The 27,318-nt window shown below is 54.5% G+C and overlaps 3 protein-coding genes and 1 long non-coding RNA gene across 14 annotated transcripts in view; 2 read left to right on the top strand and 2 right to left on the bottom strand.

The window, feature by feature from the left end:
• The window catches only part of TK2 (thymidine kinase 2), a 43,775-nt gene extending 33,640 nt beyond the window's left edge, over window positions 1–10,135 (top strand). For 2 of the 3 annotated variants that reach the window (XM_070612058.1, XM_070612053.1), the window contains one exon: window positions 9,248–10,135. In XM_070612058.1, coding sequence (XP_070468159.1) covers window positions 9,248–9,380 — 133 coding nt within the window. In that variant the 3' untranslated portion in view covers window positions 9,381–10,135. Of the gene's footprint in view, window positions 1–3,797; window positions 3,925–9,247 lie in introns of those variants that run through there. The other variant, XM_070612054.1, reaches the window with a different exon arrangement.
• LOC103542024 (spermatogenesis-associated protein 2-like protein) lies at window positions 1,804–6,311 on the bottom strand. Its single transcript, XM_008508935.2, has 2 exons — window positions 5,970–6,311; window positions 1,804–5,359 (listed from the first exon to the last, which is right to left on the bottom strand). Exons 1-2 carry the CDS (start codon window positions 6,309–6,311, stop codon window positions 4,238–4,240), a joined length of 1,464 nt encoding a protein of 487 aa, XP_008507157.2. The 3' UTR covers window positions 1,804–4,237.
• A 3,453-nt stretch (window positions 10,136–13,588) lies between the features above and the next one.
• The window catches only part of BEAN1 (brain expressed associated with NEDD4 1), a 39,774-nt gene continuing 26,044 nt past the window's right edge, over window positions 13,589–27,318 (bottom strand). For 6 of the 9 annotated variants that reach the window (XM_070612049.1, XM_070612047.1, XM_008508943.2 and 3 more), the window contains 3 exons: window positions 23,714–23,977; window positions 16,873–17,023; window positions 13,589–15,801 (listed from right to left, as the gene is read on the bottom strand). In XM_070612049.1, the coding sequence (XP_070468150.1) occupies window positions 15,462–15,801; window positions 16,873–17,023; window positions 23,714–23,977 (755 nt within the window). In that variant the 3' untranslated portion in view covers window positions 13,589–15,461. The remainder of the gene's footprint in view (window positions 15,802–16,872; window positions 17,024–23,713; window positions 23,978–27,318) is intronic. The other 3 variants (XM_070612051.1, XM_008508958.2, XM_008508972.2) reach the window with 1 other exon arrangement.
• Window positions 15,796–26,498, top strand: LOC139082203 (uncharacterized). The gene is made up of 5 exons (XR_011537956.1): window positions 15,796–16,140; window positions 22,672–23,015; window positions 23,463–24,059; window positions 24,766–24,873; window positions 25,219–26,498. It is a non-coding gene; the product is annotated as an uncharacterized lncRNA (long non-coding RNA).

The following is a 27,318-nucleotide window of genomic DNA, read 5'->3' as shown; positions in this document are numbered from 1 at the left end:
TGTTTCTTACAGGGGTACAGTTAACAGTTCTCCAACTGCCCTGTACTAGAATTGAATAATATTCTAGAATTGATAAACGAGTAAGTAGACTGTAGATTATGAGAGCCAGGTTTCTCACTGTTAGAGAAAGAAGTTATAAATAAAAGGGAAGGGTACAATAGACCCTGTGGGGTTGGGTTAGCATCAGAGATATCAGTATGAACTCGTGGTTTTGAAGTTATAGATGGATACAGAAGTATAGCTATGTGTGTATACACGAGGGTTAGTACACATACATGTGTTTCCTGGCTCTGTGCCCTGAGTGGGCTCAGAAGCAGTGACATCAACTAACAGTGAGTACACCTGGCACCTGCATCTTGGTCTCTAAACATCATTCTCCAACAAAAGGATGCAGGGCTCCTAGGAGGAGTGGTTGAGTCCAGGGATGCAGCAGGGAAATTACAAGGTGAGCCTGGAGCATCTTATGGTACTAGAAAGTAAGGAAGTGCTCAACACAAAGTGGGGGGCGTGTCAAAAAGACACAGGAGCCCACCTGAAGGAGTTCCTGATGGCCAGAGCTGCAACACTTGGAGGAACAAAATAAATCATGATAGTATTAGATCGTGGCCCACAGAATAAGATATCCATGAATCCATATTAATACAAACATTCGAATAAATAAGTAAATGGAGGAGAAGGGGAGTGCTTCCTTACAATAAAATTCTAATTAATAAACGTAAAAGGAGAGAGGGAAATAGAGAATTGCCGTCAGACAAACACCACAGTAAAAATATTGCAGACACTATCTACCTATCACTAAGTAATACTAAAATTAGTGGACAATACTAAAATTAGTGGACAAAAATTTGAGGAGAAACAGGATTCTCATAGTCTCGAAGCACCTCCCCTAATACAAAATACAAAGGGAAAGAAAGTAACTCTACAATGGAGAAACCTGGCCAACACCAGTAATAAGTGATCAAGGTAAATATCACCACCTTGTGATGTTTAGACGGTAATTAGACATACTGACATCATGAACCCTTTGATAAGATGCCCTGAGGACACAACATAACTTTTTTTTTGGAGGAAGATTAGCCCTGAGCTAACATCTGCTGCCAATCTTCCTCTTTTTGCTGAGGAAGACTGGCCCTGAGCTAACATCCATGCCCATCCTCCTCCACTTTATATGTGGGATGCCTACTGCAGCATGGCTTGTCAAGCGGTGCCATGTCCGCACCCGCGGTCCAAACCAGCGAACCCTGGGTCGCCGAAGTGGAACATGCGCACTTAACTGCTGCGCCACTGGGCTGGCCCCACAACATCATTTTTTTGGTGTTCTTGCCAAAAATGCATAACCTCACTCCAACATAAGAAAACACCAGACAAGCCCAAATTGAGGTGTTTTTTTTTGTTGAGGTTCAACAGAATAACTGATCAGTATTCAGTTCTGATAAAAAATAGCAAGATCTTGAAAAACAAGGAAAAGACTCAGGAAATACTACAGACTGGAGGAGAAGAAGGAAAAATAACAAATGCCATGTGGGATTCTGGATAGAATCCTGGAAAACAGAAGGGATAGTAGTGGAAAAGCTGGTGGGATTTAAATATGGTTTGTAGCTTCGTTAATAATATTGTATCAATGTTAATTTCCTCTTGACCATACTGTGGTTATGTACCATGTTAATTTCAGGGGAAACAGAGCAGGGGGGTGGGGGGGGGTAGAAGGGACTTTGTACTATTTTGTACCTTTTCTCTAAGTCTAAAATTAGTTAAAATAACTCCCTTCTTGGGAAATACAAGCAGAAAACAACACTATAAATATTACAATCCTAATTTTTTAATATATATATGTAGAAAAAAAGACTGGCAGGAATTCCACCAACACTGTAACATTGGGTATCTCCAAATGGTGGAAATTATAGTGACTTTTGCTTTTGTTTTCATATTCGTCTGATGGTTTCATCTGATCGATCCTTGGAAACAGTGGTGAATGAGACAAGTCTCTCTCACAGAGCTTATATTCTAGTGGGGCAAATGGAAAATGTGTAAATACCTTTAAAATATCTTTGTGCAGGAAATTAAACTAAGCTGATGTGATGGAGAGATGGGTAGTCAGGGAAGGCCTCTCCAAGAAGGTGACATTTAAGGTGAGAAGTGAATAACAAGAAGGAGAAGATGCAACTGGGGGTGCAGAGTGGGGAGAGGGCAGAGGGAGCTGTCTGCGCAGAGGCTGCAAGGTAGGGGCGGGCTGAGCTTGTGGGACAACCTAGAAGAAGCCAGTGTGGCTTGGCTGCAGTGGGCTAGGGGGGAAAGGGGTGTGAGATGAGGTCAGAAGGATAGCAAGGGGCCAAGAGTATGGGGCTTGGTGTGGCCTTGGGAGCCCATGGAAGGAATGGAACATGTGAGAGTCATAATGAAGCTTTGGTTTTAACAGGACTCTGGCAGTTGGGTGGAGCTGACTGCAAGGGGATGAGGGCGGAAGCTGGGAGACCAGGGAGGGGGCTGCCAACCTCCAGGGATCTGAGTGAGAGACCATGGCAGCTCAGACAAGTGGCTCGGGCCATGTGGAAGGAGGAGGGACACGGTCAGATTCGGGCTCTGTTCTGACAGAGTGATGGGTTGGATAACGGATGTGAGAGAGAGAGAGAGAAGTCAAGGATGATTTCTCCATTGGGTTTCAGCTTTCGAATAGATGGTGGCAGTCATTTACCTGGATGGGGAACACGGGGGGAGTTTGGAAGGGAAGCAAAAGCTCTGTTTTGGTTTGGGGATGAGCATGCTTATTATGTTAATGATCAGAGAAGAATGAATAAAGAATGGGCAGGGGCTGTGGGTGAGACCCAGGACTAGGTGCCCTAAGGGATAAGCCCTGGGTGCTGGTCAGTGGCCCCTCCTGACTTATCCCTTCTCCTGAGGCTCCTGACCCCCTCTGCCTCCAGCTCAGTCTGTACCTGATGTTCTTCTTCCCCAGGACAGAGGCTGTGCCTGGGGTCTGTCCCCAACCCAACTCTGGCCTCCTGACACTGACAACTTGCCAGCATGAGTGTCGACTGCTGGGTGCTGTGCTAAGTGATTGGGATGGGTGGGTGGGTGGATGGATTTGTCTCAAAAACTCTGTGTAGGGGCTGGCTCAGTAGACAGCTGTCTGACTGGGAGTGAGGTGGGACCAATGCTCCTTAAATCCTTCCCACCTGGGGTTCCCCTTAATTTTAGGAACTAAAAGTGATGAGGTCATATGCTCAGCTCTGGGGGAGAGCAAGGCAGGCACCAACATTTATTAAGCACCTGCTGTATGCCCAGAAAGTTCGCCTACCTAAACTTTACTGCTCAGCACCTCTCTGGGAGGCAGGGGCCATCCTCCCCATCTTACAGATGGGCAGCTGAAGGGCCAGCCGTGGGTCAGTGCCACCTGCCACCCCACAGAGAGGCTCTTGGCTGCAAGAGGAGGATGCTCTCTCTGTCTGGGTACCAATGAGGTATGCCTAACGTGTGTGCATGTGCCGTGCCAGAGGCACCCACTTGTGTGCAAGTCTGCACACGTATGTGCATATATGGGGGCAGGAGGTGGCTAGTGGAGGGGTGCCCCCACTCCAGGCTCAGTCTTGGCCCCTGCAGCCCAGATAGGTGGAGCCCCTGACCCCTGGAAGGAGAGCAGCCGTGTGAGCTGACCCTGAGTTCCTAAGTGTGTTTTTGTTCTTGTTCATCCAGAAGTTAGCTGAGAGAAAAGGGAGGCTGACAGTGGACCCTAATGGATTAAGGGCATACAACATATCTGGTTGTCTACCCATCTCTTCTCTTAATCTGCCCTGTGACAGGTGCCTTAAGGATGCTGAGGGAAACTGCTGCTCAGATGCAAGATGACTTGCTCAATGTCACACGCTGAGCTGGGATGTGAAAGGGACAAGAAGCCTCCTGAGGTTAGCACTGAGGGGTGCCACGCACACCTCACCTCACTAACTCTTCCCAGCCTCCTGGGAGGTAGGTCCGACCACATTCACTTTACAGATGAGGTAAACGAGGCTCAGAGAGGTAGAGTGAGTGGCCAAAAGTCACACAGTCAGTAGGTGGCAGGGCTGGAACTCGAGACCAGCTGGGATTTGCAGATTGCCCCTGTGCCTGACAAGCCGTGTGTTTGACTGCTACTCCCCATGCTGTGGCGCCAGATCTGCTACCTCTCTCCACAGTCCTCTTCCTGGTGGAAGAGCAACCTGCCTGGTCGGAGTGTCTGCCCTGTACTACCCAGGGTGTGACAGCCTCAGCTGTTGCTTGAGTGGTGTCCTCGCGTGGGAACAGGCATCTCTAGCCCCTCTGGGGGGACATAATGAGCGCTGGGGGGCTCTCGTATGTGAGAGGGGGCCTGAGTAGACCTCCAGAGCCAAATGACCCCATTCTCCGGGCTGCCACCCTCACTGGCTGGCTCTGGCTCCACGAGAGGCTCTGATTGTCCATTCTCCTCACCCCCAGGGCTGGGGAAGCCCCTGGGACGTTCTGCTAGAGTTGGGGGTCTGAGGAGGTAGGAGAGGCGCTCACAGAGCTCGTCCATCTCAGAGGTGGTGTTTGGAGGCGCAGTGTCGGTGCCACGGGTGGCCAGCTCTGGCTGTGCTTCTGGCTCGGGCTCGAAGGACTTCCCTGACAGTTGGGGACCTGGTGTTGGGCAGAGCAGGCTGGGGATGGTGACCCTTCTGCTCTCAGGAGCTGCGTCAAGGACCAGGGGCTGCTCACCGCTGATACCTGAGCAGATGACTGCCTCACCTGAAGGTGGGCCGGGGGTCAGAGCGGGGCCCTGCAGTTGGTGTCCCTTTGGGCTGCTCAGGGGAAGGTCCTGGGGGAACAACGGTGTCCAGTGCAGGACGAGGTCACTGTAGCAGGTCAGGAACTCCTCACTGTCCGAGCGTGTGCTGGCGTGGCACTGGGGGCCCAGAGGGACCTGGGGGCCAGTGAGGGGGCTGTAGGGGGTTGTTAAGACCTCAGGCAGGCTCAGGGTCACCTGCAGAGAGCTCTGGTCATCAGGGCCCTCGGGCAGGACCCTCTCAGACCCCACCCCTTCTGAGGGGTCTGGGCCTAGCTTCGCCCCCTCGAGAGAGGTATGAGCCTTCCCCGGCCTTCTGTCCAAGCTGTGCCTGTGGTGGGGCCTGGCCAGTTTCTCTCTGCCCAGCCCGAGGACCTGCCCGCCCGAGGTTCCCAGAACAGCCTCACACGCAACTCTTGCCAGGAAGATCTCAAAAACCGTCTGCTTGGTGTCCTCCTCGCTGGTGGCCTGGACCAGTGAAAACTCAGCCTCGGAGGTGGCCACATAGCCCAGCCTGCCCAGAATGGTGCGCAGGGTGTGCTCGGAAAGCACAGGCCTCACCCAGTAGGCGAAGTTCCCAGTGTATGTCTGGAACAAACAGGGGTGTTCGTTAGAGGTGGGCCACGTCTCAGCAGAGTGGCCGAAAGGGGCTAGGCAGGACCAAGGGCAGATGCCCAGGGCACCAGAGGCTCCTGAGAAGCAGGTGGGCCAGGGCATTTGGCTGCATGGAATCCTGGCCCATAATTGTGTTACCCTCTGTCCCATTTTACAGAAGGGCACACTGAAGCCCAGAGGCAGGACAGCACCTAGTCACACAACTAGAGAATGACCAGGCTGGGGTGAGGCCCTGGTGTCCTGGCTCCCAACCCAGCAGTCCAGGCCTGGAGCCAGAAGAGAGGAAGCCTTCCAGTGGCTTTCCACAGCCAAAGTCCTGCCCCTGTTTCTTCTGGGCCCCTCGGCTCCTTCTCTTTAGAGAGACGGTTTACGTGGTGGTCTGGAGCTGCACTGCTTCAGTGTGACCCTGGCTGTGCTGCTTGTTAGGGGGTGACCATAGATAAGTTGCACTAACCTCATTTGCTCCTACTTTCTCCAACTGTAAAATGGGACCAAAGTCAGTGGGCCTGGTGGACATGCTGCCCCCCCGGGGCAGAGCCAGCCCCTCCCGAGACCCCATTGCTCAGGGCATGGCGGTGCCTACCTTCAGGGACCTGATTTCCTTCCTCCAGGGAAACAGAAGTAGGTTGACAGAGATGAGCTCCAGGAACTCTAGTGCCTGCACCAGTTTGTGGCAGACGTGCTGGGCAGAGCTGGGCGTCCCCTGGGAGTGAGTGGCCCCCAGATCAGGGCCCACATCCTCAGGCAGATAGAGCTGAGGAGGGGCCACCGTGTCCAAGAGCCGCTGCGCCCTGTGGGTGAGGGCTGCCTGCCTGCAGACCCGGAGCCGGCCCGCCCCTGCCCCCTCCCGGTAGTAGCTGAGGAGGTCACCCAGGAGGGTCTCTGGAGCAGCCTGGCCTGCGCCCGGGGAAGGGGGCCGGCTCATGGTGGCTCCGAGGGACTGGATGCGGAAGAGAGTCCTGTGGTCCTCCCCAGGCCAGGCCAGGCTGTCCTGCCTCTGTCCCGCCCCAGCGCTCAGTCAGGAAGCTGAGGAGGAAGTTGTGCTGGCAAAAGAGAAAGCTATGCTCAGTGTGGCCTCCACTGCTTGTCACTCTGGGGGAGCTGAAATCTCAGGGTGGCTGGGCTGTGCTCAGCTCCCTGTCCCATCTCCTCCCAGGGGAACAGAGCTGAAGTCAGGCTGGGTCCTCACCTTGTCCCAAGAACAGAAGGGAAAGCCGGGCGTATTGGTGCTGCATCCTTTCAACCCACCTCTGCAGCAGATGTTGCCAGTGCCGCCCATGACCCTCAGCCCACTCCTGATATCACCCTCTGAGGCTCCCTACGCCTCCTCCTGAGAGTCTTCTCTGGCTGCAGGAGCTGCTCTGCTGGTGGGCGGGGCAGGCTGCGAGTGCCAGGGAGTTAACGCCCTCAACCAACAAGGAGGGTCAGTGGATAGCAACCCCAGCTGCCTGCCCTTGGTGGGATGGTCAGAGGTGTGTTGTATACCATCTTTCGGAGGGTCCCGGGGGGGATCGCCCCTGTTGCCCGCAGCAGTAACCTGCTCATTAATGCACCCTTCATTGCCTCTTCTCCCTCCCTTGTCTTAATTCCTGACTCCTTCACTGTGTTTCCTGGGCTTGCCTCCTAAATAAACGATTTATACCCAAATCCTTGGGCAGGGACGGCTTTTGGGGGAACTGAGATGGCAACAATCACCTTTGCACTCTCCCATCTACCCTCCCCTCCTTCCTTCCCTTCTTCCTTCCTTCCTCCCCTCCTTCCTTCCTTCCCTCCTTCCTTCTTTCCTTCCATTCATTCACCTAGTACTTAATTAAGTGATGATTCGCTCATTCATTCAGCCACTCCGTGACTCACTTCTACCATGTGGGTCAGAATTTCTTAGTGCGCTCCATGGAGGCACACTTGTTGGGGTTCTTAATCAGTCTTACGTGAGTCAAAATTTCCTGCGGCCAAATAAATTTGGGAACTTCTGGGTCAAGTGCGGTCCCTTGGCTTCTTGGCTGCTGTAGGACTTCTCATGAAGCATGCTAATTGGGGGTGTGAATTTCTAGGAGGGGTGCCATGGGCAGTATTTTCCAATTTCTTGGACCCTGAGTCCCTTTCAATGACCTCGTCTGGTATTTGGGGGGAAGTGCTGTCTTTGAGCAGCCAGCTGTGTCTCTCCCTGCCAGCCCGGGGGCTTCAGAGGCAAATGAGGGAAAGTCCCTGCCCTGGGGTGCCTCACAGCCTGGGGAGCCCAGCTGAGGGGGTGGTGGTGGTGCAGGGCTGGCTATGACCTAGTAGTAACATTGCCCAGGAAGACCTGGCTCTTGATCATCATTTGCTTTCTATGTGACTCTGCTGGCCTCTTGCCCCTCCAATCGGGAGAGGGGCCTCTGCCTGGCGCCTGGCCTTGGAGCTGCCTCAGCCCTGGGCTCACCACATCTGGGTCTCTTTGCTCCCTGCCCCCAGGTCCCCCACCGCCTGCAACATTTTCAGAGCTCCATGGTCAGCGCGGTTCCTGTTCCTCTGGTTGGGAAGTTACTTCCCAATTGGAATCCTACTTGAAAATGGATCCCTGGGTGACTAGCAACTCTCCCTCCACAGGCCATTCTGGATTAATCCTTTTAGGTCTAATATTGGGGATGCTACCCTTTCAGACACATTAGCTCTTCTGACCCTGAACCTCAGAAAGGTTAGGTAACTAGTCCAGGGTCACATCTGGGCACTCTGTGGTCTCCCCCTCGGCCTCCTTCTGGGTTGGAGATAGAGGCCAGGGCCAGGCTCGGCAAATGTGGCACAGTGCTGGTAGACGTTTGGTGTTGTCACAGCCTGGGGCCAAAGAGAGCTGCAGAGGCCACCCTTCTCCATTAAGCAGCCGAATCCCCCTTCTTCCCATTTTATGAATGAGAAGACTGGGGAAGAGAGGGCAAGAGCTGGCACTGGAACCCAAGTATGTTAGTTTTTTATTGTGCTGTCACAAATTGCCACAAATTTAGTGGCTTAAAGCAACAAAAATTTATTATCTTATAATTCTGGAGGTCAGAAGTCCAAAATCAGTCTCACTGGGCTGGTTCCTTTTGGAAGTTCCAGGAGACAATCTATTTTCTTGTTTTTTCCAGTATTTGGAGGCCACCTGCATTCCTTGGCTTATGGCCCCTTCCTCCATCTTCAAAGCCAGCAGTAACACATCTTTAGATCCCTCATTTCTCTCTTCATTGTGCTTCTGTTTGTCACATCTTCTCTTGCTTTGACCCTGTGGCCTCCCTCTCATGAGGACCCTTGTGATTACGTTGGGCCCACCTGGAGAATCCAGGATCATGGCCTCATCTCAAGGTCCTTAACTTAACCACAGCTGCAAAGTCCCTTTGCCATGGAAGGTGACATATTCACAAGGTCTGGAGATGAGGACCTGCACATCTTTGGGGTGGGGGTGGGGGCATTATGCAGCTTACTACACCAAGTCTGGTACCCAAGGCCGTGCTTTTTCCACGATACCAAAGATTGTAAGAGCCCCGAATGGGAGTGGATAGACAGGGTTCCAGGTCATTGATTTGTCTTGAAGGGGTCACAGGCCAAGGAAGGGGATCATCTAAAACAAAACAGTCTTAATTCTGTCTGTCTTTGTCTCGCCTCTCTCCTTGGCCCCAGGCAGAATTGCTCCCTGAGGAGAGGTCTGATGGGGCCTTTGTCTTTTTTGCTATTAATAACCAAAGTTTCACAAATTGGCACACAGTTCAGTCTTCTCCCGCTTGTGTGATTCTTCGCTTGTCTAGTTACTTACTGATTTCACCACCCGCTCATTCGGGACACCTTGGTCCTCAGCCTGGGGAGACTTGGTTGGTGGTGACTGTGCGCTGCCCTTTGCCCCTGTCTTTGCAGGGAGGCCCAAGGTCCTGAGGGGAAGATGCTGGGCATGGTGCCTGGAACCACTCTCCTCCCTGCCGTCTCTTGCTGGGTCAGCCCTGCTTCTCCAGGGCCAGCTTCCTGCCCCTGGACTGCTGCAGCTTCTTGAACTGTCCCATTTGGTGTTACCACATTATTCATGCTTTCTGGGCCCTCAGGGGCATGACTGGCTCAGTGAGAACCTGCTTTCTCTGCCTGCCAGGGTGACTAGCTTTGGGGACAATGCAGGGGGCCGGGGGAGGAGAAGGGGCACTGGAGATCTGCTCGGGGGAGTGGTCCTGAGGCCCAGGGAGGGAAGGGGTCTGGCTCAAGGTCACATGGTGAGCTGGTGACAGAGCAGGGACAGCCAGGCATCTGGGTCCTAGCACAAGCCCCTGTGCACAGCGGTCCCTGCTGTTCAAAGACCCCCAGGTTCCCTGCTGAGCCCAGGAACTCAGAGGCCACAGGAGGGCAGGGGTGGGGGTGCTGCCTGGGCAGGGGCTCCCAGGTCGGGAACTCAGGGCTTAGTGTCCTCAAGGCTGTGACACACAGGGAGGAAACTGCATCCCTCAGAGTTGAACTGAATGTGAATGTTCTTGCCAGTTAGTCACTCCATAACACCTCTGGGCCCACCACCTGGAGAGGAACCAGCTTGGGCCCTGACCCTGGGCCCCTAGTCCAGCAGGGATGGCTCAGACACACAGGGTCAGTCCAGGAAGGGAAGGGCTGGGAGGAGGAGGGGATGCAGGAGGCCAGCAGCGAGACGGCCCTGGGGGAGGAGTCAGTGCTGGCCTTGAACCCCAGGCTTGATGTCACAGATCCATTCCTTGGCCTTTTGCCCAAATTTATGTTCCATTTGGGGAATAAAACTATGTAACAACCAAACTGTGGATGGGTGTATCCCTTATGAGGGTCTCATACGGCCCCAAGCCCTAGAGTGCCCTCAGCGTGGAATTGGGCCAGCTCCCTGCAGCTGACCAGAGGCCCCTCCCAGTGGGCACCAGAGCTGGGCCTCTCTGACCCCAGCCCTGCCCTGACGGGGCAACCGTGGGAAAGAGCCGGGACGGGTTCAAGATGGTGCCCCATGAGTCTTGCGTCCTCAGTCTCTGCAGGAGGCTGGTTCTGACTCCTCCTTCCTCTGCTCCGCACCCTAGTCAGCAACCAGCCCCTGCCTTGCCTGGCCCCGCACCTGCCCTCGCTTACTGTGTGGTCGCTGTCTAACCCTGGTGTGGTGTCATTGCTCAGACTGAGAGCTGGCGGGTGGGGCCTGGCACTGTCAAGCAAACAGGGCAGAGTCAGCTTTTTTGGGTGCGCCCTGTCCATCACACCCGCTTCCTTCTTTGCTTTGGAAAACCCATTCCAGGAAAGGCTGATTTGGCTCCTCCTTCCCTGTGGGAGTGGGCACATGACCCAGGTCCAGCTAATCAGAGACTCTGCTCCCCAGCCACAGCCATTCACAGAGAGTCAGGCATAAGTACATGTCTGGACCGATCAATTTTCCCTGAGATTTGATATTTTCTTTCTGGGAGAGAGAGGGTGTCTCTTTGTTTTGGATCATGACCCAGCCAACACAGACTTGGGGCATCCACAGCCATTGCTCCTGTGGGAGAACAAAGGCAACATGGTGGGCTACAGAGCCAAGAGAGGCAACACACCTGCCCACATTCTCAGACTCCCTGGATCCAGCCAAGCCTGAAGTTAGAATTATCACTTGGACAATTTAGTTACATGAACCAACGAGTATCCTTTCTTGCTTAAGAAGGTTCAAGTTGGGCTTCTGTCTCTTGCAATCAAGTAATGGGGGTGGGCAATGGGACTCAAAGCCTGTCAGGGGGTGGAAGGTCCCCCTTTCAAGAGCTGTCTCCTCTCCACCTGCCAGCTTTGTGGTGGGTCATGGGCCAGGCAGCCCCCAGCTGTGGGGCAGAAGGATGGGCAGCCCCAGGAGGCAGGCTGGTGAGGATGGGTAGTTATGATTGGCTGAGGCTGTGACAACAGGGCCTGAGGCCTGCAGGCCTGGGATTCCTTGGAAAGATGCCAAGCAGGCACAGCTGGGCTGCAACCCCAGCGGCAAAGTCGTGTCCAACCCCCTGGCCCAGAAATACTCACCTGACTCAGGTAATTGGTCCAGACTGACAGAGTTCACCTGGGCTTGGGGAAGGTCAATGTGAGGTCAAGCAGTGCAGAGCCCAGGATGGAAGATTCACCCTTTCAGACGATGGAGCTGCCTGTCCTTCCACCGCTCATACCCACAACCTGGTCAGCCATCAGGTAGACACTGATAGTGACACCTGATTGGGAGAATGGGTGGCCTTGGAGTGTGCATGTGGGACCCCTGAGTGTGTGAGCTCTGTGAGGAGTACTAGCGTGTGTGCACCGAAGCTGTCTGAGGGTGTCTCTGGGAACTGGGTGTGAGAGATCCCTGTGTGTGTGAGTGGGCTTGGCCAGCGTGAGCTGGTGGATGTCCCAAGGGGCGGCTGTGGATGGCCATACTTTGTATCAACCCTCCTTCCTCCCTCTCTTGGGTGATTCCTGAGGTTCATGTCTGGCAGATGCTGTCAGTGCCCTGTCCAGAGACCTTGGAACGTGCTGTGCCCAGGCATAGTGGCCCAGTGGCATATCATGCTGACCTACATGATGGCCTCAGCTGCCGGAAGCTGCAACTCCCTTGTCTAAAGACTTTCTCTGGCCAGAGGCGCCCGCTTGGCTGCACAAGGGGCAGGGATTAACATTCCCCAAAGAGCACCTCAAACAATGACCCTTGAGAGTCACTGAGTTCGAGTAATCCATCTCCCTCCCCGTCAGGTAGCTAACTTTGAGGTGTGCTCCACACTGTCTCTTGGAGTTGCCAGGGGGACAGAGCTCAGCTGCCCATGGTGGCGACCGGCTTGCCGGTACCCTGCATGGCCTTCCTTCCCTTCCTCGTTTCACTGCCCACTCCCTAGTGGTGCTCCTGGGGTCACTCCATCAACCCCCTGCGCCTCCATCCTGTCCCAGGGTCTGGTCCTGCCCCGCTCCTGTTCTCCATCCTGGGAATTCAGCTTCACCTCCCACTTCCTTGGGGCCCTGATGAGCCCTGGGCTGAGCCCCACCCCTCAGGCCCCTGGCAGAGAGAGGCCAGTCTCCTTGTAGGAGTGTGCAGAAGGACCTTGAATGTGGCACCATATATGCGTACGCCACAGCATGTCACAGTGGACACAGGGTGTGTTGTGGATGGAGGAGGCAGGAAACGCCCAGCCCGACAGTCCCCTGGGCCAGTGGGATGTTGAGCCTGTTTGCTGTTGGAATCGAGTGTTGGCGTGGGGTGGTTCAGGTTGGGGTGAGCATGTGGCTGGACACCATCACCATGAAGGCTGCTACATTCGTTTCCAGTTGGTGGGGCCCCACAGCACGGAGGTGGCAGCTGAGCCATGCACAGTGGTGCTTAGAAGGACAGAGGAGTGATTACTTTGCATATAGAGATGGGTGGCTTAGGTATTAGGCTGTGCCCAGAGAGAGATGCTAGGGGCAGGAGCAATTCCTGAAAGTAGGATGCTTGAATGGGTTAAACTTCATGGGACATGCCAAGGATGGAAGACAAACTCAGGACCCAAACAAGTTCTGTTTACAAATATGAGTGTCCGTGGGCAGACGGTTTGAAAGTGTGAGAAGGGAATCTGCTCATGCTTCAGGGGCCAGCTCGTTTGCTTTGAACAGTGGCAGCAGGCAGCCAGCAGGTGGCAGTGTGGGCTTGGAGTGGGGCTGGTGGGCGCAGAACCACTGGGACCTGAGACTGGGGCGGCACCTTCCTTCAGGATCGCACCCCACTTTCAGGGCACCTGGGGGCCTAGGACTATGCTAGTGGACCCCACTTGAGTTCTAGTGGGAGACAGAGTGACAAAGGAAGGGAACCAGCCTCTGTCAGCCAAGAGATCAACAACCAAAGCCAAGGTCTTATGGAAAGCAGAGAAAGGAAGAGGAGAATTTCTGCAGAGGGGGAGAAAACAACTCATTTCAGTCTAATTTACAAATTTCCCTCTTTCCTGGTAGTCAAAGCCTTCAGGATGCTGAAAGCCAGCTGCTGTCAAAGTAACACGTGCAGACCCCGCTGCTCCTGGAGTCAAGTCTTGTTTATGGCGACATTGACACTGGCCAGGTCTAAGAGAAATGATGCCATGTTTCAGCGAGGCTGAAAAGAAAGTAATTCGGTAAATCACTGACTACTCAAATAGCCAGTCAACAGGAACACGAGGAGGTGCCAATGGCTGCTCATTCTGAGAGAAGTAACATCTTTTCAGTTTGCTATTTACTGTTATGGCAGGGCCCCCCCCCCCCCCCCCAGCACACTCCTTGATAACTTACTTCTTGCAACATTTTTTATTGATATATTTATTTTGAACACAGAAAAGATACATAGTTGCTTATTTAGCGCTTAATCTAGGAACAAGAAAAGCTGTTCAGCTCCATCCCTCAAACACTGATGAGCAGGTAGGGATTTTTATCTTTTTTCCCAGCACTCACTAGGGTTGCAGAAGCAGGATGCGTTTCTTAAAAGACTCTCATCCCTGGAGTGCATTTTAAAGGCTATACAGTACAACAGACAGATAATTTTTTGCCTAGAAAACAGTACACCACAAAGGTGGACAGAACTGCTTGTAAACAAGGTCTCTCCCCTGGGTAGAGTCAGGGGCTCCAGGATACTACAGAACCTCTGGGTGGATTCCTTTCAGTTCTGCACCAGAAGAAATTCTATTTCTACAGAAAATAAAATTCACAATTGCCATCCTTGCCACCCCTCTTCTTAGGAAAGGAATTACTGAATTGTCTTAGCCCTTCACTGGAGGAATTGAAATGTGGAGGAGAGGATGGATGGTGGTGCTGTCCTTTAAGGAGGGGCCAGGGAAAGAGGCAAGTTGGCCTTGAGGACTCCGCTCTCTGCTGCTGGAGATGCTGGCGGGGACATTCCTCAAAGATGCTTCGCCGCCACCCTCCGGCAGGCTGGGTCTTCAGGAATCAGCTCTGTTACCTGCATGGCCTCTGACGGAAACTGCTGGGATTCCTGGGCCAGGACAGGATCTCAGCCTCTCTACAACCAGGCAACCCCACCCATCCCCTTCTGTAGTGCCCCTGGCGGTGAAGCCCAGATATAACCACTGGTCCTCTCCTGGTGGCAGGGTGCTATAATGGGACTCACATCCCCTTTCTTTTGTCTCTACAGACACCCAGGAAGGCAGGGCCACAACACACTGGCTCACAATTCCAAACTATGAGCCACCACCTGGAGGACACACCGGCTTCTGGGGTCTGGCTCCAGCCCATTCACGCTCAGGCCTTAATGGTCAGCTGGGCACATACTTAGCAAGGGGCCGCTTGTCTCCCTCAGAGCGTGTCCAGACAGCTCTCATCTTTGAAGACCCTCAGTCCTGGGCAGTGGTTGCAGTGACATGGGGAAAGCTATAACCCGCCACCCCCACTCCAAATACCCACCAAGAGCCCTGTTCATCACCTGTGGCTTGGGGTGGGGGCTTCTGAGATAACTCCACTAGCACCACCAGACTGAGGGCACTGGGTTGGGGGGAAGGGGCAAGGTAGGCTGCGAGGGCCTCCAGGTCATGCCTGAGCCCCCAGACCCGTGTCCCTCACCCCATAAGTGGCAGGGTGGTGATGTTGTGGCTCGTCTGCCCTGGAATTGAGAGATAGGTGCAGCGCACAGCTGAACCTCACTGAGCCCTGTCCCAAAAGCAGGAGGACAAGCTGGTCCTGGGGAGGGGTTGGGGCAGGCAGCTGACCTGGGATGGTCGAGCAGTTTCTGGAGGCAGAATCAGAGTTTGGGCACAGCCTGCCAGGTGAGGGCAGGGGCAAACAGGCCCGGGGAGAGGGAAAAGCGAGCCCCGGTCCCTTCTCCACCTCTCTTCTCCCAGTGTTGTCTGCAGAGGCAGAACTGACAGGCTGGGGAGGAGACGGGAGGTCGGGAGAGCTTCATTTTTAATGAAACCTTCACAGATGGGTTTGTGTGGGTGTATGGGGCTGTGTGTGTGCTGCACATGTGTGGGGCATGTCTGGGTGTGTGTGTGTGCACATGGGTATGCCAGTGTATATGTCTGTGTGTGTACCAGTTGTGTATATATGTGTGCGTGTGGGAGTGCTGTGTGTGCACATGTCGTGTGTGCCCCTGTGTGCCTGAAGAATGTGATTCAGCCCCTAGGGGCTGGCAGGACCTGGCCGGTTGGGACACTCACATAACCCTCTCTGGGCCCGAGGCCAGGGACCGAGTTGGGGCAAGTGACCCCTGGGGGCTCCTTGGCCCTGGTTCTGGTCCCGGCAACGGCAGCAGGCCCGATGGGGGGCTGGTACCACACACTGCCTCATAAGGGGGCAGGGTGTCCATGGAGATGGTGCGGAGGCCACTCTGACCCCGGGCCCTTTGCGCCTGCTGGTGTCGGCCAGAGCTGTGGCCGCTGCCTTCGTCGAGGGCGCTGTCCAGCGCAGGGCAGGAGTCGGTCAGCGAGTAGGGCGGCGGTGAATCCGTGGGGACGTAGAGCTGGGTGGCCCCTGGCCCCACACACTCCTCGTACCTAGAAGAGAAGAGGCTCCCTCAGGGCTCTGTGGAACCTCGCCTCAGGGGCAGGTGTGGGGTCTCTACCCCAGGGCCAGGGCCTCTCCGCAGTGACAAGCTGCCCTGTAGTGGACCAGGCCAGGCCTTTGTCATGCTGGCTCCATGAAAACCCCCTCCTCCCCAGGGAGCGGCACCCCCGAACCACTGAGACCTGGATTCTGGTCCTGACTCAGCCCCAACGTTCCGTGTGAACTTGAGTGAGTAAGTCACTGAACGGCAGGTCCCAGATTGCTCAGCACAACAGCAGCCACTGCTGAAGCAGCATCTCCCAGGCTGGGCACCGAGGCTGGGCGTGCAGGTGAGAGCAACCTCAGGCTGCCAGACACCCCTTGGTCTCAAGTCACCTTGAAGCGGCCCTTCCAGGTGTGGGAGGGAATCCCTGGGGCCCTTCTGAACCCACAGCTGCAGGACAAAAAAGCATCCACCGGCCCAGGAGAGGGCGGACTGCACGGCCCCTGCCAGTGCCCCAGGGAGTGGGGGTAATGGGAAAAGGGAGATGGGGAGGGTGTGGCCGTTTGTGGGGTTGGAGGGGTCTCCAGGGAGGGAAGTGACGGAGGCCCTGACCCCTCTTCTTGTTTTGAGTACTAACTGGTGGGGGATCTACCTGAGGTGGCTGTCAGGAGAGGACTCAAAGGCCCCTCAGAGAAGAATTCCCCAATGGGACAGGACCGCCTGGGGGTCGTGAGGGCAGTTTGGACACAATGACCCCTGTCCCAGTGGATGTGATTTGGGCTTTGGGAGCACATCCTAAGGAGCTGGGGCCTGGACCCTCCACCCCATCATTTCACCCAAGCCTGAAGGAGCTGAGCTTACCTCTTCCTTTCTGTGTCTCATGGTGACATCTGCTGAGTCATACCCTGTCTCAGGGGGACCTGCCTGGTCAGGAGGGTGAGGAGACGGCCACGCCCACTGAGCAGATGTTTTCTGCCTGACACCATTTGCTGGAGGTGTTGCTGATTCGCAGGGGGCGTGAGGCTTCGTGCCCAGAACCCCGCCTCTCACGCCCTCCTCCCCTACGCGGCCTCCTTACCCCGGTGGAGAATCTGGGTACAGCTCTCGGAGCACAGTGGCATCCACGTCCCCATCAGAGCTGACGTCCAAGGGTGGGGGCCAGTCCTCGGCCGGGCTGCAGGCGTAGTGCATCCTGCGGCTTGAGCGGCTGTAGATGTGCCCGTCAGACACTGCAGGGAACACACACTCAGCCTGGGCCTCCAGCCGGCGCCAGGGAAGATCCGCTCAGGTCTACCTGAGGCCACCGAGACTCTTCTCTCCAACTCACCATCCCGCCCCACACCAAGCACAGCTGCCTCATCCCCTCAGCGACAGCCCCAGAATGTGAGAGTTAACACTGTGCTGGGCATGGGGTCACACAAGCAGAGCTGGCCCTGCCCTGTTGGGGCTCCCAGGGTGGTGGGCATCCTGTCCTGGGGACAGCCTAGTAATGAGCAGTGTGTAGCAGTGTGTCACGAGCTTTGACAGAGGTAGTACTAGGGCTGTGGGAACAGAGATGGGCCTGATCCAACCTGGAGGACTTCTTGGAGGAGGGGCTCTCAGAGCTGAGTCTTGTCTAGGAATTAGCCAGGGGCAGAGGGGCAGGTGGGGCAAAGGGAACAGAACAGCTTGAGCCAAGGAGGGAGATGAGAAAGAAGAGTGTGGTGTGAATGGGAAGCTTTGAGCTGTGCGGGAGGGATGGGGCATGAGAAATGGGGAGGAGAGTGTCAGGGAATGAGGGCTGCAGAGGTCTCTGGGGTCAGGCCACCCTACTCCCTGCCCCCAACCACACACTATTGCCTGTAGGTATTCCAGGGAGGAAAGGGGCTTCTGTGATGAATTCTGGTCACTCCACATACTGCATTCTCTTCCTCCTGCCTTCCTTTTTTACCACATATTAGCAAAACAAAGGCTCTGAAAAGTCCTGCAGCTGAGAAACACATTTAATTGGACTGTGCAGCATTTGACCACAGAATCTTATTTTCTTAGACCTAGTAACACTGCTTAGGCAATGCTGAGAGCACAATCTTCTCATTCTACAGCTAAGGTTCAGAGAGGCTCAGTGACTTGCCAGAGGCCACACAGCAAATTATTGGTAGGGCCAGAGGGTAGCCGGATGTCCTGGCTCCTCACCCTGTAAGCTCTCCACCTCCCAGTTTCTGACAGGTCTAGAAGTGGCTGGGGGACAGTGGGAGCTGCAAAGATGGCTGAGACACGAGGTCTCCCCCACCTCAACGGGGCCTCGGTGGCTCCACCCCTCAGAGGGTGGGGCTCAGCATCAGGGGCGGGGCTCACGACCTCTCTTTGAGGTCAGCAGCACTGTGGCCATGCCCATTCTACACTAAGCCGCTGAGGCTCGGGGTCACAAGCCTGGTAAAGTGTGGGGCTGGAATTCATGCACAGTCTGAATAACGCCAAGGACTGCTCTTTTCACTCCCCTAATCTTTTCCCCTCTCTTGATACAACGGTGAGTGGAAGAATCTGGATACAAAACGATCTGCAGCTATAATCCCAGGGTTATCTATGGACATCGAGAAAGCTCTCAGAAGAAAATATTCCAAACACATTAACAGCGGCTCTGGCTGGATGATGGCTCTTATTTTCTTCTTTATATTTTCTGTATTTTAAAGATTTTTCACAGTGAACACATATCACTTTTCTACTAGAAAAAAGGACCCCAATAACAGATGCCGTAAAAAGGAGCGAGCTGAAAGAAGATTGGTTTCCCTTTAGGGCACCTGCTGAAGGATGAGAATTTTGGGACAAACTTGGGGAAGAGACTCAGGGAAGAGGAAGGCAGGGAAGGACAGGGTGAGGACACAGTTGAGCGGGGGTGCTGGGCTTGGGGCTGGGTCTGTCCCTGCCAGCATGGCCGGGGGTGTCCCACCCATGGTGCAGGGGGCTGTGGCTGTTCAAACCCCGGAAAGCAAGGCTGTTTCCTGGCCAGGGGTGGGTGGCCCTGGTGGGCGGGCCTGAGAGCTGACAGGGCCCGACCACACCGCTGTTCACCTCTCTCCTCGGGCTGCTTCTCTTGGGCCTCTCAGAGGCTGAGCACCTTAGGGAAACTGAGGCTGCCCTGAGATGCTCACCTAGGTCAGACCCCAATCTTGAGATGACCCAGGTCAGTCCCAGACTCCAGCTGGGCAGAGCTCCTGAGCAACAGCTGGAAAGAACTCCCCACCCTCCCCCATGTGAACTCCCCAAATTCCTTTCTCAGGCCCTCTCTTTCCCTGATTTCCACGTCAGCACAGACCCGAATGGTCCAGGACTCCAGAAGCCCCCCTTTCCACCTCATGGAGGGTGAAATCGTCCTATCCCCTCTTTACCAAAATGAAGAAACACCTCGGTTCATTATTTAACCCCAATCCAAGACTAACATCCCTTGACAGGCCCCAGAGAGGGGGAGGAGGAACCTGCAGCCATGAGCACCTGCTCCATCCCCACGACCCCCTTCACCCTCACAAGAAACGGAGAGGCAAGTCACTTGCTCTAAAGCCCCAGCAAGTGGAAGAGAGGAGACCAGATCTGTCTCCTAAAGCTCAGGATCTTCCCATCTTACAGAAGCAGAATTTCACTCACTCATTCCTTCACTCACTCATTCCTTCACTCACTCGTTCCCTCATTCTCAAACACTCCAGGGGCTCCTCTCTCCAGCCAGACTGCAGAAGGGCCCTATGTGCAGGCAGAGGAGGCCCGACTTTGTGCTGAGGGCAGCAGGGAGCCACGGAGGGGTGCTGAGCAGAGGATGGAAGTGGCCACCGTCCAGTCACTTTGGTTGCCTGTGGCCCGGGGAGCAGATTTTCTCCCAGGGGGAGAGATAATGAACATAGTTAACATCTATTGAGCACTTACTCATAAGCCGGATACTGTGCTAACCGAGTCCTCACAACTTTTTGGGGTGGGTCCCTGTGTACCCATTTTATAGATGACTCACCTGAGATCCAGGGAGGTTAAGCAACTCTCCCGAGGTGGCACAGTAAGAAGGAGAAGATGAAGGCCGTTTGGACACCGTGGGTCGGGGGTGCCTGCGGGACCTCAGGGGGGATGTGGGGATGTCTGGGCCAGGATGATGGGTGGGGCCTGAGGCTGGCAGTGGACGAGATGGAGCAGGTGCAGAGAGAGGACCAGGGCCAAGGGTTGGGTTCTGAGGGACCTTGATATTTCTCTCCTCAGAGAACACAAATCCACAAAAAAGTCTGAGGAGGAGGAGCCAGAGCAGTGGGAGAGAGCCCGGGGAAGGTCATGTGTGAAGGTCACGTGAGAAGGACCCTGTGCCGACAGGTCACTCCTTGCTGGGGCTCTGCCGCTGTGTGTCCTCCCCACAGCTGCACACAGTGCATTTTCCCTCTTCCCTGGCGTCTTTCCAAGGCTCCTGGCAGCCCCTGTGCACCCTCCCGAAGGCTGGAGGAAGCTGTGGGGGGCACTAGCGCCTCCATCATCACCGAGACCCCAGGGACATGGCAAAGTCGGAGCTGAGAACAGAGGTGGCGCGGGAGGTGGGAACCCCACAGAGGGGTCCCCATGGCAACAGGGAGGCAGGGCTGCTGCGAGTCAGCGTGGGGTAGCAAACGCCTGACCCCAGACATGGCCTGGCTGTGACCTGCTGTCACCCTGCTGTCCACCCGAGGAGAGAGGTGAACAGCGGTGTGGTTGGGCCCTGTCAGCTCTCAGGCCCGCCCACCAGGGCCACCCGCCCCTGGCCGGGAAACAGCCTTGCTTTCCGGGGTTTGAACAGCCACAGCCCCCTGCACCATGGGTGGGACCCCCCCCCTGGCCATGCTGGCAGGGACAGACCCAGCCCCGGAGGTCAGGGCCAGGGCCTTGCTCATGTGGCACTGGCCCTGTGACCCCATCACAGACTAAGGAGGGACTGGCCTGCCCCCAGGCCCATCTCTTTCCTCAAGGCCAAGGTCACCCTCCCAGACCTCAGCTTGAGAACTCCCGTGGGCCCCCCTGCCATGCTCTAAGTGTCAGGCTCCAACTTCGGGACTTACAGGCCATTCAGCAAGTCACCTCAGTTTCCCAGTCTTTAAAATGGGCTGACATGGCTCTTGCTGTGAGGATGGAACGAACTAGTTCCTTCCGTCGCCCATGGAGCACCTTCTCTGGGCTAAGTCCTGGGCTGTGGGCCGGCGGTGGGAGAGCTACACACACGCCCTGCTTTCACTGTTGCAACACAGCCATCCCGTGACAGGGGCACTGACAGAGGTGGGGGTACAATGCCAAGGAAGACCAAGAGGGGGGATTCAACCCTGCCTGGGAGGGCTGAGAAGGGGCTGGAGAAGCTCCCCAAAGGAGGTGGCATCTGAGCTGGGCCTGGAAAGAAAACAGGCTTCTGTTGGTTGGGGAAGTATGGGGAATGGCATTCTGCGCATAGGGAAGAGCATATGCAAAGGTGCAGAGGCGGGAAGAAGCACGAAGGAGGTGCTAGGGAAGAAGCAAGAGTGGAGGGAAAAGGGTCAGGCTATGTGAGGTGGGTAGGCTGGCCATCCTGGGCCTGCCCGGAACCATCCTGAGGGTGGTACCTGGCTCCTTGTTGGGGTGCGCATGCTCTGGGCAGGAGCTTGTGTTCCCCGGACAGGCCACGCCTGGTCTGGGCAGTGCTCCTGGCTTGTCTGTCTTCTTAGGGAGCTCTTGGCTTCTGCGTAGACCTGAGGGGACTGTGCTGGCTGAGCTTCTAACATCTGTTTTATTAATGCTGACCTTTCTCTTCAATCTTTGTCGTTGGGCAGTGAGGGCAGACCACTAACTTGCTGCATCTTTCTTCTCTTGTGGCCACTTGTCCCCCTGCCGTGGTGACCTTTCTCTGTGTCTTGTTCAGAGGCCCAGCTTCCTGCTCTTTTAGTTCTTCTAGCAGCTTTCCCAGAGGAGCAACATCTGGGTCTGATGGCCCCTAGGCCTTGAGTGTATCTGCTGGACACTGCCCTGAGCCCACGGGTGGCTCCTGCTGCTTTCCCCGACACCTTCAACCGCACTGAGGGTGTGAGCGCCAAGCCCCTCCGAGGCAGTGCTGTACAGTGGTCAGACTGTGGGACCCAGGACGGGCTGCCTGGACTCAATCCAGGATCTGCCCAGCTGGGTGACCCCAGGCAGGTTCCTTAACCACCCTGCTATGACCTGAATGTTTGTATCCCCCAGATTCATATATTGAAATCTGAACCCCGACAGTGACGGTATTAAAGTGAGGCCTTTGAGAGGTGATTCGATCATGAGGGTGGAGCCCTCATGACTGGAATTAGTGCCTTTATAAAAGAGGCATAATTTATAATTAAAAGGGGGACCACAAAGGTAGCTTGTCCCTTCCCCACGTGAGGACACGGTGAGAAAGCTCGTCTATGAGCCAGAAAGCGGGCCCTCACCAGACACTGCATCTGCAGGTGCCTTGATCTTGGAGTCCCAGCCTCCAGAACTGAGAAATACATTTCTCTTGTTTACAAGACACCCCATTTATCATATTTTTGTTATAGCAGCCTGAATGGACTAAGACACACCCCAGCCTCAATTTCTTGATCTGTAAATTGGGAAGGTAGTGGAAGCCATCTCGAGGACCACTGTGAGGATTAAATGAGACTTTATGCACGAAAAGTGCCAGGCGTGCAGTTACCCATCGGCAATTGTTACAGCTTCTGTCACTAGCTTCTGATATCCCTTAATCGCTAAAAGGTGGCACCCTCCTTAACCAGTTAACTCGGTGAGGAAAGGGAGAGGACACACCACAAACCTGGTAGTTGAGCAGGGTGTGTGTGGGGGGCTGTGTATTTGAGGCCTCCCAAGGTCTGGGCTGATCAGACCCAATTTAACCTGTTTTAAACTTTTTCTTTTCTTTTTTTCTCCCAAGCCCCTCCCGTCCTGTAGGAGGAAAGACCCTCAGGCCTGCCTGGCTGTGCAGCCTCCATCTCATTCGCTCTGCATTGTGAATGGTGGCCCCGGGGTCAGGCCACTCTACAGACCTGCCTTCCTCTCCCTGACTCTGGGCAGAGGCCCCGCCGGGCCTCAGTGCAGGCTTTTTCCTGCCATTGACAACAGTCTGTGAGTTGAATGGAGTGGAGTTCCTGCCTGCTGCTTTTAGACAACTGGCCCTGTCAAGAATAAGACGAGGTTAGGTGGCTGCATTCTGTAGGAAGTTCCGGCCAGATGGACACTTCTGGGACTGGTCAGCCCAAGAATAGCCACCAGCTCTGTGTAAGGGTGATTCCTGTAACTGGGAAACGCTCACAGCAGTTCTGTTTGCACTTTGCAGGCTCTTTGGGGACAGACTCATTCACTCATCACTCATTCCATCCACTTGTCCATATGCCTACTCATCCCATACAACGCCCACCTATCCACCCTCTACCCTCCCATCTACCCATCTTTCCATCCGTTCACCCACATCCTATCCAATCCACATATCTAGCCACCCCATCCACCCACTCATCCACCTCTCCATCCTTCCATCTACCCATTTAGCCATCCATCCCTCATCCCACCCACTCATCCATCTCTCCATCCATCCAGTGATCTATCCACTCACTCATCCCACCCAATCCCCCCATTTAATCCCCCCACCTATCCTTCTCCTCATTCCCCTACCAGTCTATCCTCCCATCTCACTCACTCATCCCTCTCTCTATCCATCCCTTCATCTAGGCACCAACTGGACCAGCAATGGCTGGGGCTGAGCCCTCTGCCCTTCAGCCTTACCTTTGGCAGACAACTGGGCTTCTCAAGCCACTGAGAACAGGATGGTAAGCACCTCAGAGCTCTTCCTGAGCACCCAAGACCTCCAGGATGCGTTCCCTGACCACCCTGCTCCACCCACGGCAGGCTGCCCCCTCCCTGTGCCTCCTGGGTCACAGTCCCAGTTGGACCGAGTCCTGGGGCCCAGGGCAGCAGCTCACCGTAGCTGTGCTCGTACTCTCGATGGCGGTGGCGGCGGCGGCGATGGTGGTGGTGGTGGCGGCGGTGGTGACGGTGGTGGTGTCGCTGGAGCCGGGCCTGCCTGTCCCTGCGGATGCTGCCCACTATGATGGTGATGCAGGAGAGGATGATGACCACACCTATGACCGCACTGGCCACCAGTACAGGGGACACGAGCAGATGGCTGTGCTCCGAGCTCTCTGAGAATGTGGGGTAGAAGTAGCTGGTGCGGTTGTATCGAGCTACTGAGGACAGAGAGAGTGGACAGTGAGCGGGAGCACAAACCCTGCCACACACCTTCCTCCTCCATCCCTGCTGCCCTGCGAGGTATTTATCCCTACAGAAATAGAGGACAGTCCAGGGTCAGGCCCATGGACTCTATCCTGGCTGCTCCTGCCAGGGAGGAGGAGATCGGCCCCTTGCTCCACTGCCTGCAGGAGCCTCTTGCTAGTGGGGGCTGCCTTCTCCTCCTCTCCTCTAAGGCCTGGGAGCTCAACTAACTCACAGATAGGAAACGGGAAGCTCCGAGAGGGCAATGGACTTGCCCAAGATCACACAGCAAATTAGTGGCAGAGCTGAGGCTTGAACCCAAGTCTCAGCGCTAGACAAGGACTCTACCTCATCAAGACATGAGGTTGGAAAGTCAGCATGACTTTACCAAGGTCTTGGGAAGGGCTGGGGATGCACAGGGGGTCAGAGTATGAGGATCAACTTTGCTGGCCTCCAACACTGGCCTCTTCCCTTGGGGGTGAAACCTACCCAGGGGACTCCAGGGAAATCAGGCAGGCCCAGGGGTGTGGGCAGCAACTGACCCAGACGTGTCAGGCGGTGGGTCAGATCAGGGAAGGCTTCCCAGAGGAGGTGAAGAGCAAGGACAAATGTATAGAGGGGTGGGAAGAGACTTCTAGGAGGGAGTGTGGTGTGGCAGGAGAATGGGGACATGCAAGAACCTCCTCCAGGACTAATAGCTGGGTCCCCGAGAGCCCTACAGTGGGAAGTTCTTGGGAAACTTGGTGGCTTTGTATTCCCACAGGAGAAGATGAAGCGGCCCTGGGAGCTGGAGACCTGGGGAAAGTTAGAGTCAGCCAGGAACAGCCACAGGCACCCGCTGCCTCCCTCAGGGAGGGCCAGCACCTCCTCGGTGAGTGCCTTGGTGTGCCGCTTAATTCCCTCCAATTCTGCCAAGCAGGGACGTGGTTTCCCCTTTTACAGAGGCATGGACTGAGGCTCAGTGCTGGCAGGTGACTGGCCCACATGGCTGAGCCCAAGCTTCAAAGCCCAGAGCTCACTCAGTGTCCCTGGCCCCAGGCATGAGCCCTTCCTGAGGCTGCGAGCCCTATCTCTGGATAGCCATCGGGAGGCAGCCTCAGATCCTCAATGGGCCACAGGGTCGGGGGCAAGCACTCCTGGGCCCAGTTCTGAGAGGGGCCCCTGTCTGTCCTCCCAGAGCCCAAGTCCATGTCCTTGTTTTGCATTTGTTGCACAGGATCACGCGTGGTTTCCGGGGCTTGTGTTTGATCGTTCTCCGCGTCTTCGAGCTCAGCATTGGGCCTGGGCTCACCAAAGGTGCCCAAGGCACGTATTGAGTGAGTGGCACCAAACTTGAGACCAGATGAGAAAATGGCAGGAAGGCCCTGAGCTGCCTCAGGGGAAGGAGGACTGTCTTGGGTGGTAATCAAGCAGAATTTGGATGGCCACCTGCCTGGGTAGCTGGAGGAGAGCTTCTCTTCCCAGGTGAGGGCCTGGACTTATGCAAATCAGAGGTTGGACACTCAGCTGTGGCCACTTCTCCCTTCCATCCCTTCCCAGCACTGCCTCCAAAAGCCTGTGTCGCACTCAGCCCACGGCAGGGACAGGTAGGTGAAGCACGAACTTGGGCCCTTCACCTGAGCTATGAACATGCCCTGCCAGCAGTTCTGGCCCATGCTGGTGGCTTTTGCAGCCTACTGATCTTCAACAGAAGGGGCTGGCCTGGAGGCTCTGCTCTCTGGGCCAGTATGTCTTCCCAGCCCGAGATCTAAGCCTTTGCTTGCTGGAGTTCATTGCAGGCTGGTGCCCTGCAGGGGCATGCACTGGGAGAAGGGAGCTCCCCGTGGCTTTGGCTGGGCACGCTTGCTTCCTGACTCTGATGTGAGAATGCCGGGTGAACGGATTTCTGGGATTCCTTGAGGGCCAAACACAGACCACTGTTGTCAGAGCCCCGATGACGCACAGGCTCTGTGCGAAGAGCCTGCTTCATCCTTCAAGCAACATTTATACAATTGTCCCCATTTTATAGGTGAGCGCACTGAGGCTCAGAGATATTAAATGACTCACCTACAATCAAACAGCCAGTATATGACTAAGACAGGCCCTCTCTGGGCCTTGGCCCCTCCACTAAATCTTGAGGAGCTGGAAAAGAAGCTCTTGAGTGTATAAGAATAATAGCACAAAAAGGGGAAGGAGGGCAGAGTTATATAGGAGTAAGCGGAGTAACTTAATTCTCACTGCAACTAACTTAGTATAAATATGAAGTAGATTGTGACACGTTTAGATGTACATAATATATCCTGGAGTAACCACTAAGGAAATAATTCAAACAAATATAGTGAAAAAATCATTAAAGGAATTAAAATATCACAGTAGAAAATATTCACTTAAAGCCAAAAGGAGAAATAGAGGAACAAAAATGACAAGAGATGTATAGAAGACAAAAAAATAAAATGGCAGATGTAAATCCAAATGTATCAATAGTAACATTAAATGCAAATTGACGAGACAATCCAATCAAAAGGAAGAGATGGTCAGACTGGATAAGAAACAGGAACCAACTACATACTGTCCATAGGAGCCTCACTTGGCAACTAAAGACATCAACAGGTTAAAAGAAAAAGGATGGAAAAAAATATACCATGCAAACAGCAACGATAAGAAAGCTGGAGTGGCTATACTAATATTAGAAAAAATAGACTTTAAAACAAAAAAGTCATTAGAGATAAGAGGGACATTTTATAATGATAAAAAGGTCATTCCATCAGGAAGTTATAACAACTATAAACATATATGCACCTAGGAACAGAGTCCCACAACACGTGAAGTAAAGGCTGACAAATTGGAGGGAGAAATAGACAAAACTAATAATAATTGGAGACTTCAATATCTCATTTTCAATAAGGTATAGAATTTAGTTTCTTCTCTGCTCTTTAACTGGTTGTAACTGCTTGAGTTTTTGATGAAGTGCCAACTTTTCATTTTTATTCCCTTGGCTGTCAGCTACCCTAAGCTAAAGTCTTCCATTTTTCTTCAAGACCCAGGGATGAAAGGTGGCAAAGTCAGGCTCTCCTCCATCTTTTTCTCCCAGGCAAAAGGGATCAGTTGAAATTGTCCGGTCTGACCTCAACTTAGGAGATACCTAGTTCTTGGCTGACGAATATAGAGCATGCCTGCTACCATTTCCTAAGTCTATGCCAACGGCAGACATTACTAGTTGACAATGGTTCTCTTTCCCATTTGACCCAGGAGGCAGCCTCAGCATCCTTTTCAACACAGCACTTCACACAGTGCTTACACCTGGTCACGCAGCTTTTGGCCACCACTCATCCAGTGT

Source organism: Equus przewalskii, chromosome 3, assembly GCF_037783145.1.
Source record: "Equus przewalskii isolate Varuska chromosome 3, EquPr2, whole genome shotgun sequence".
Lineage (NCBI taxonomy): Eukaryota > Metazoa > Chordata > Mammalia > Perissodactyla > Equidae > Equus > Equus przewalskii.
This window is presented reverse-complemented; position numbering and strand designations above follow the sequence as displayed.

Bases quoted from the DNA above. Each gene is read 5' to 3' on its own strand.
- LOC103542024 (XM_008508935.2), bottom strand. From the start codon at position 6,311: ATGAGCCGGCCCCCTTCCCCGGGCGCAGGCCAGGCTGCTCCAGAGACC. The intron at 5,360-5,969 runs GTAGGCACCGCC...TGTTTGTTCCAG, and splicing joins AGGAAATCAGGTCCCTGAAG to ACATACACTGGGAACTTCGC.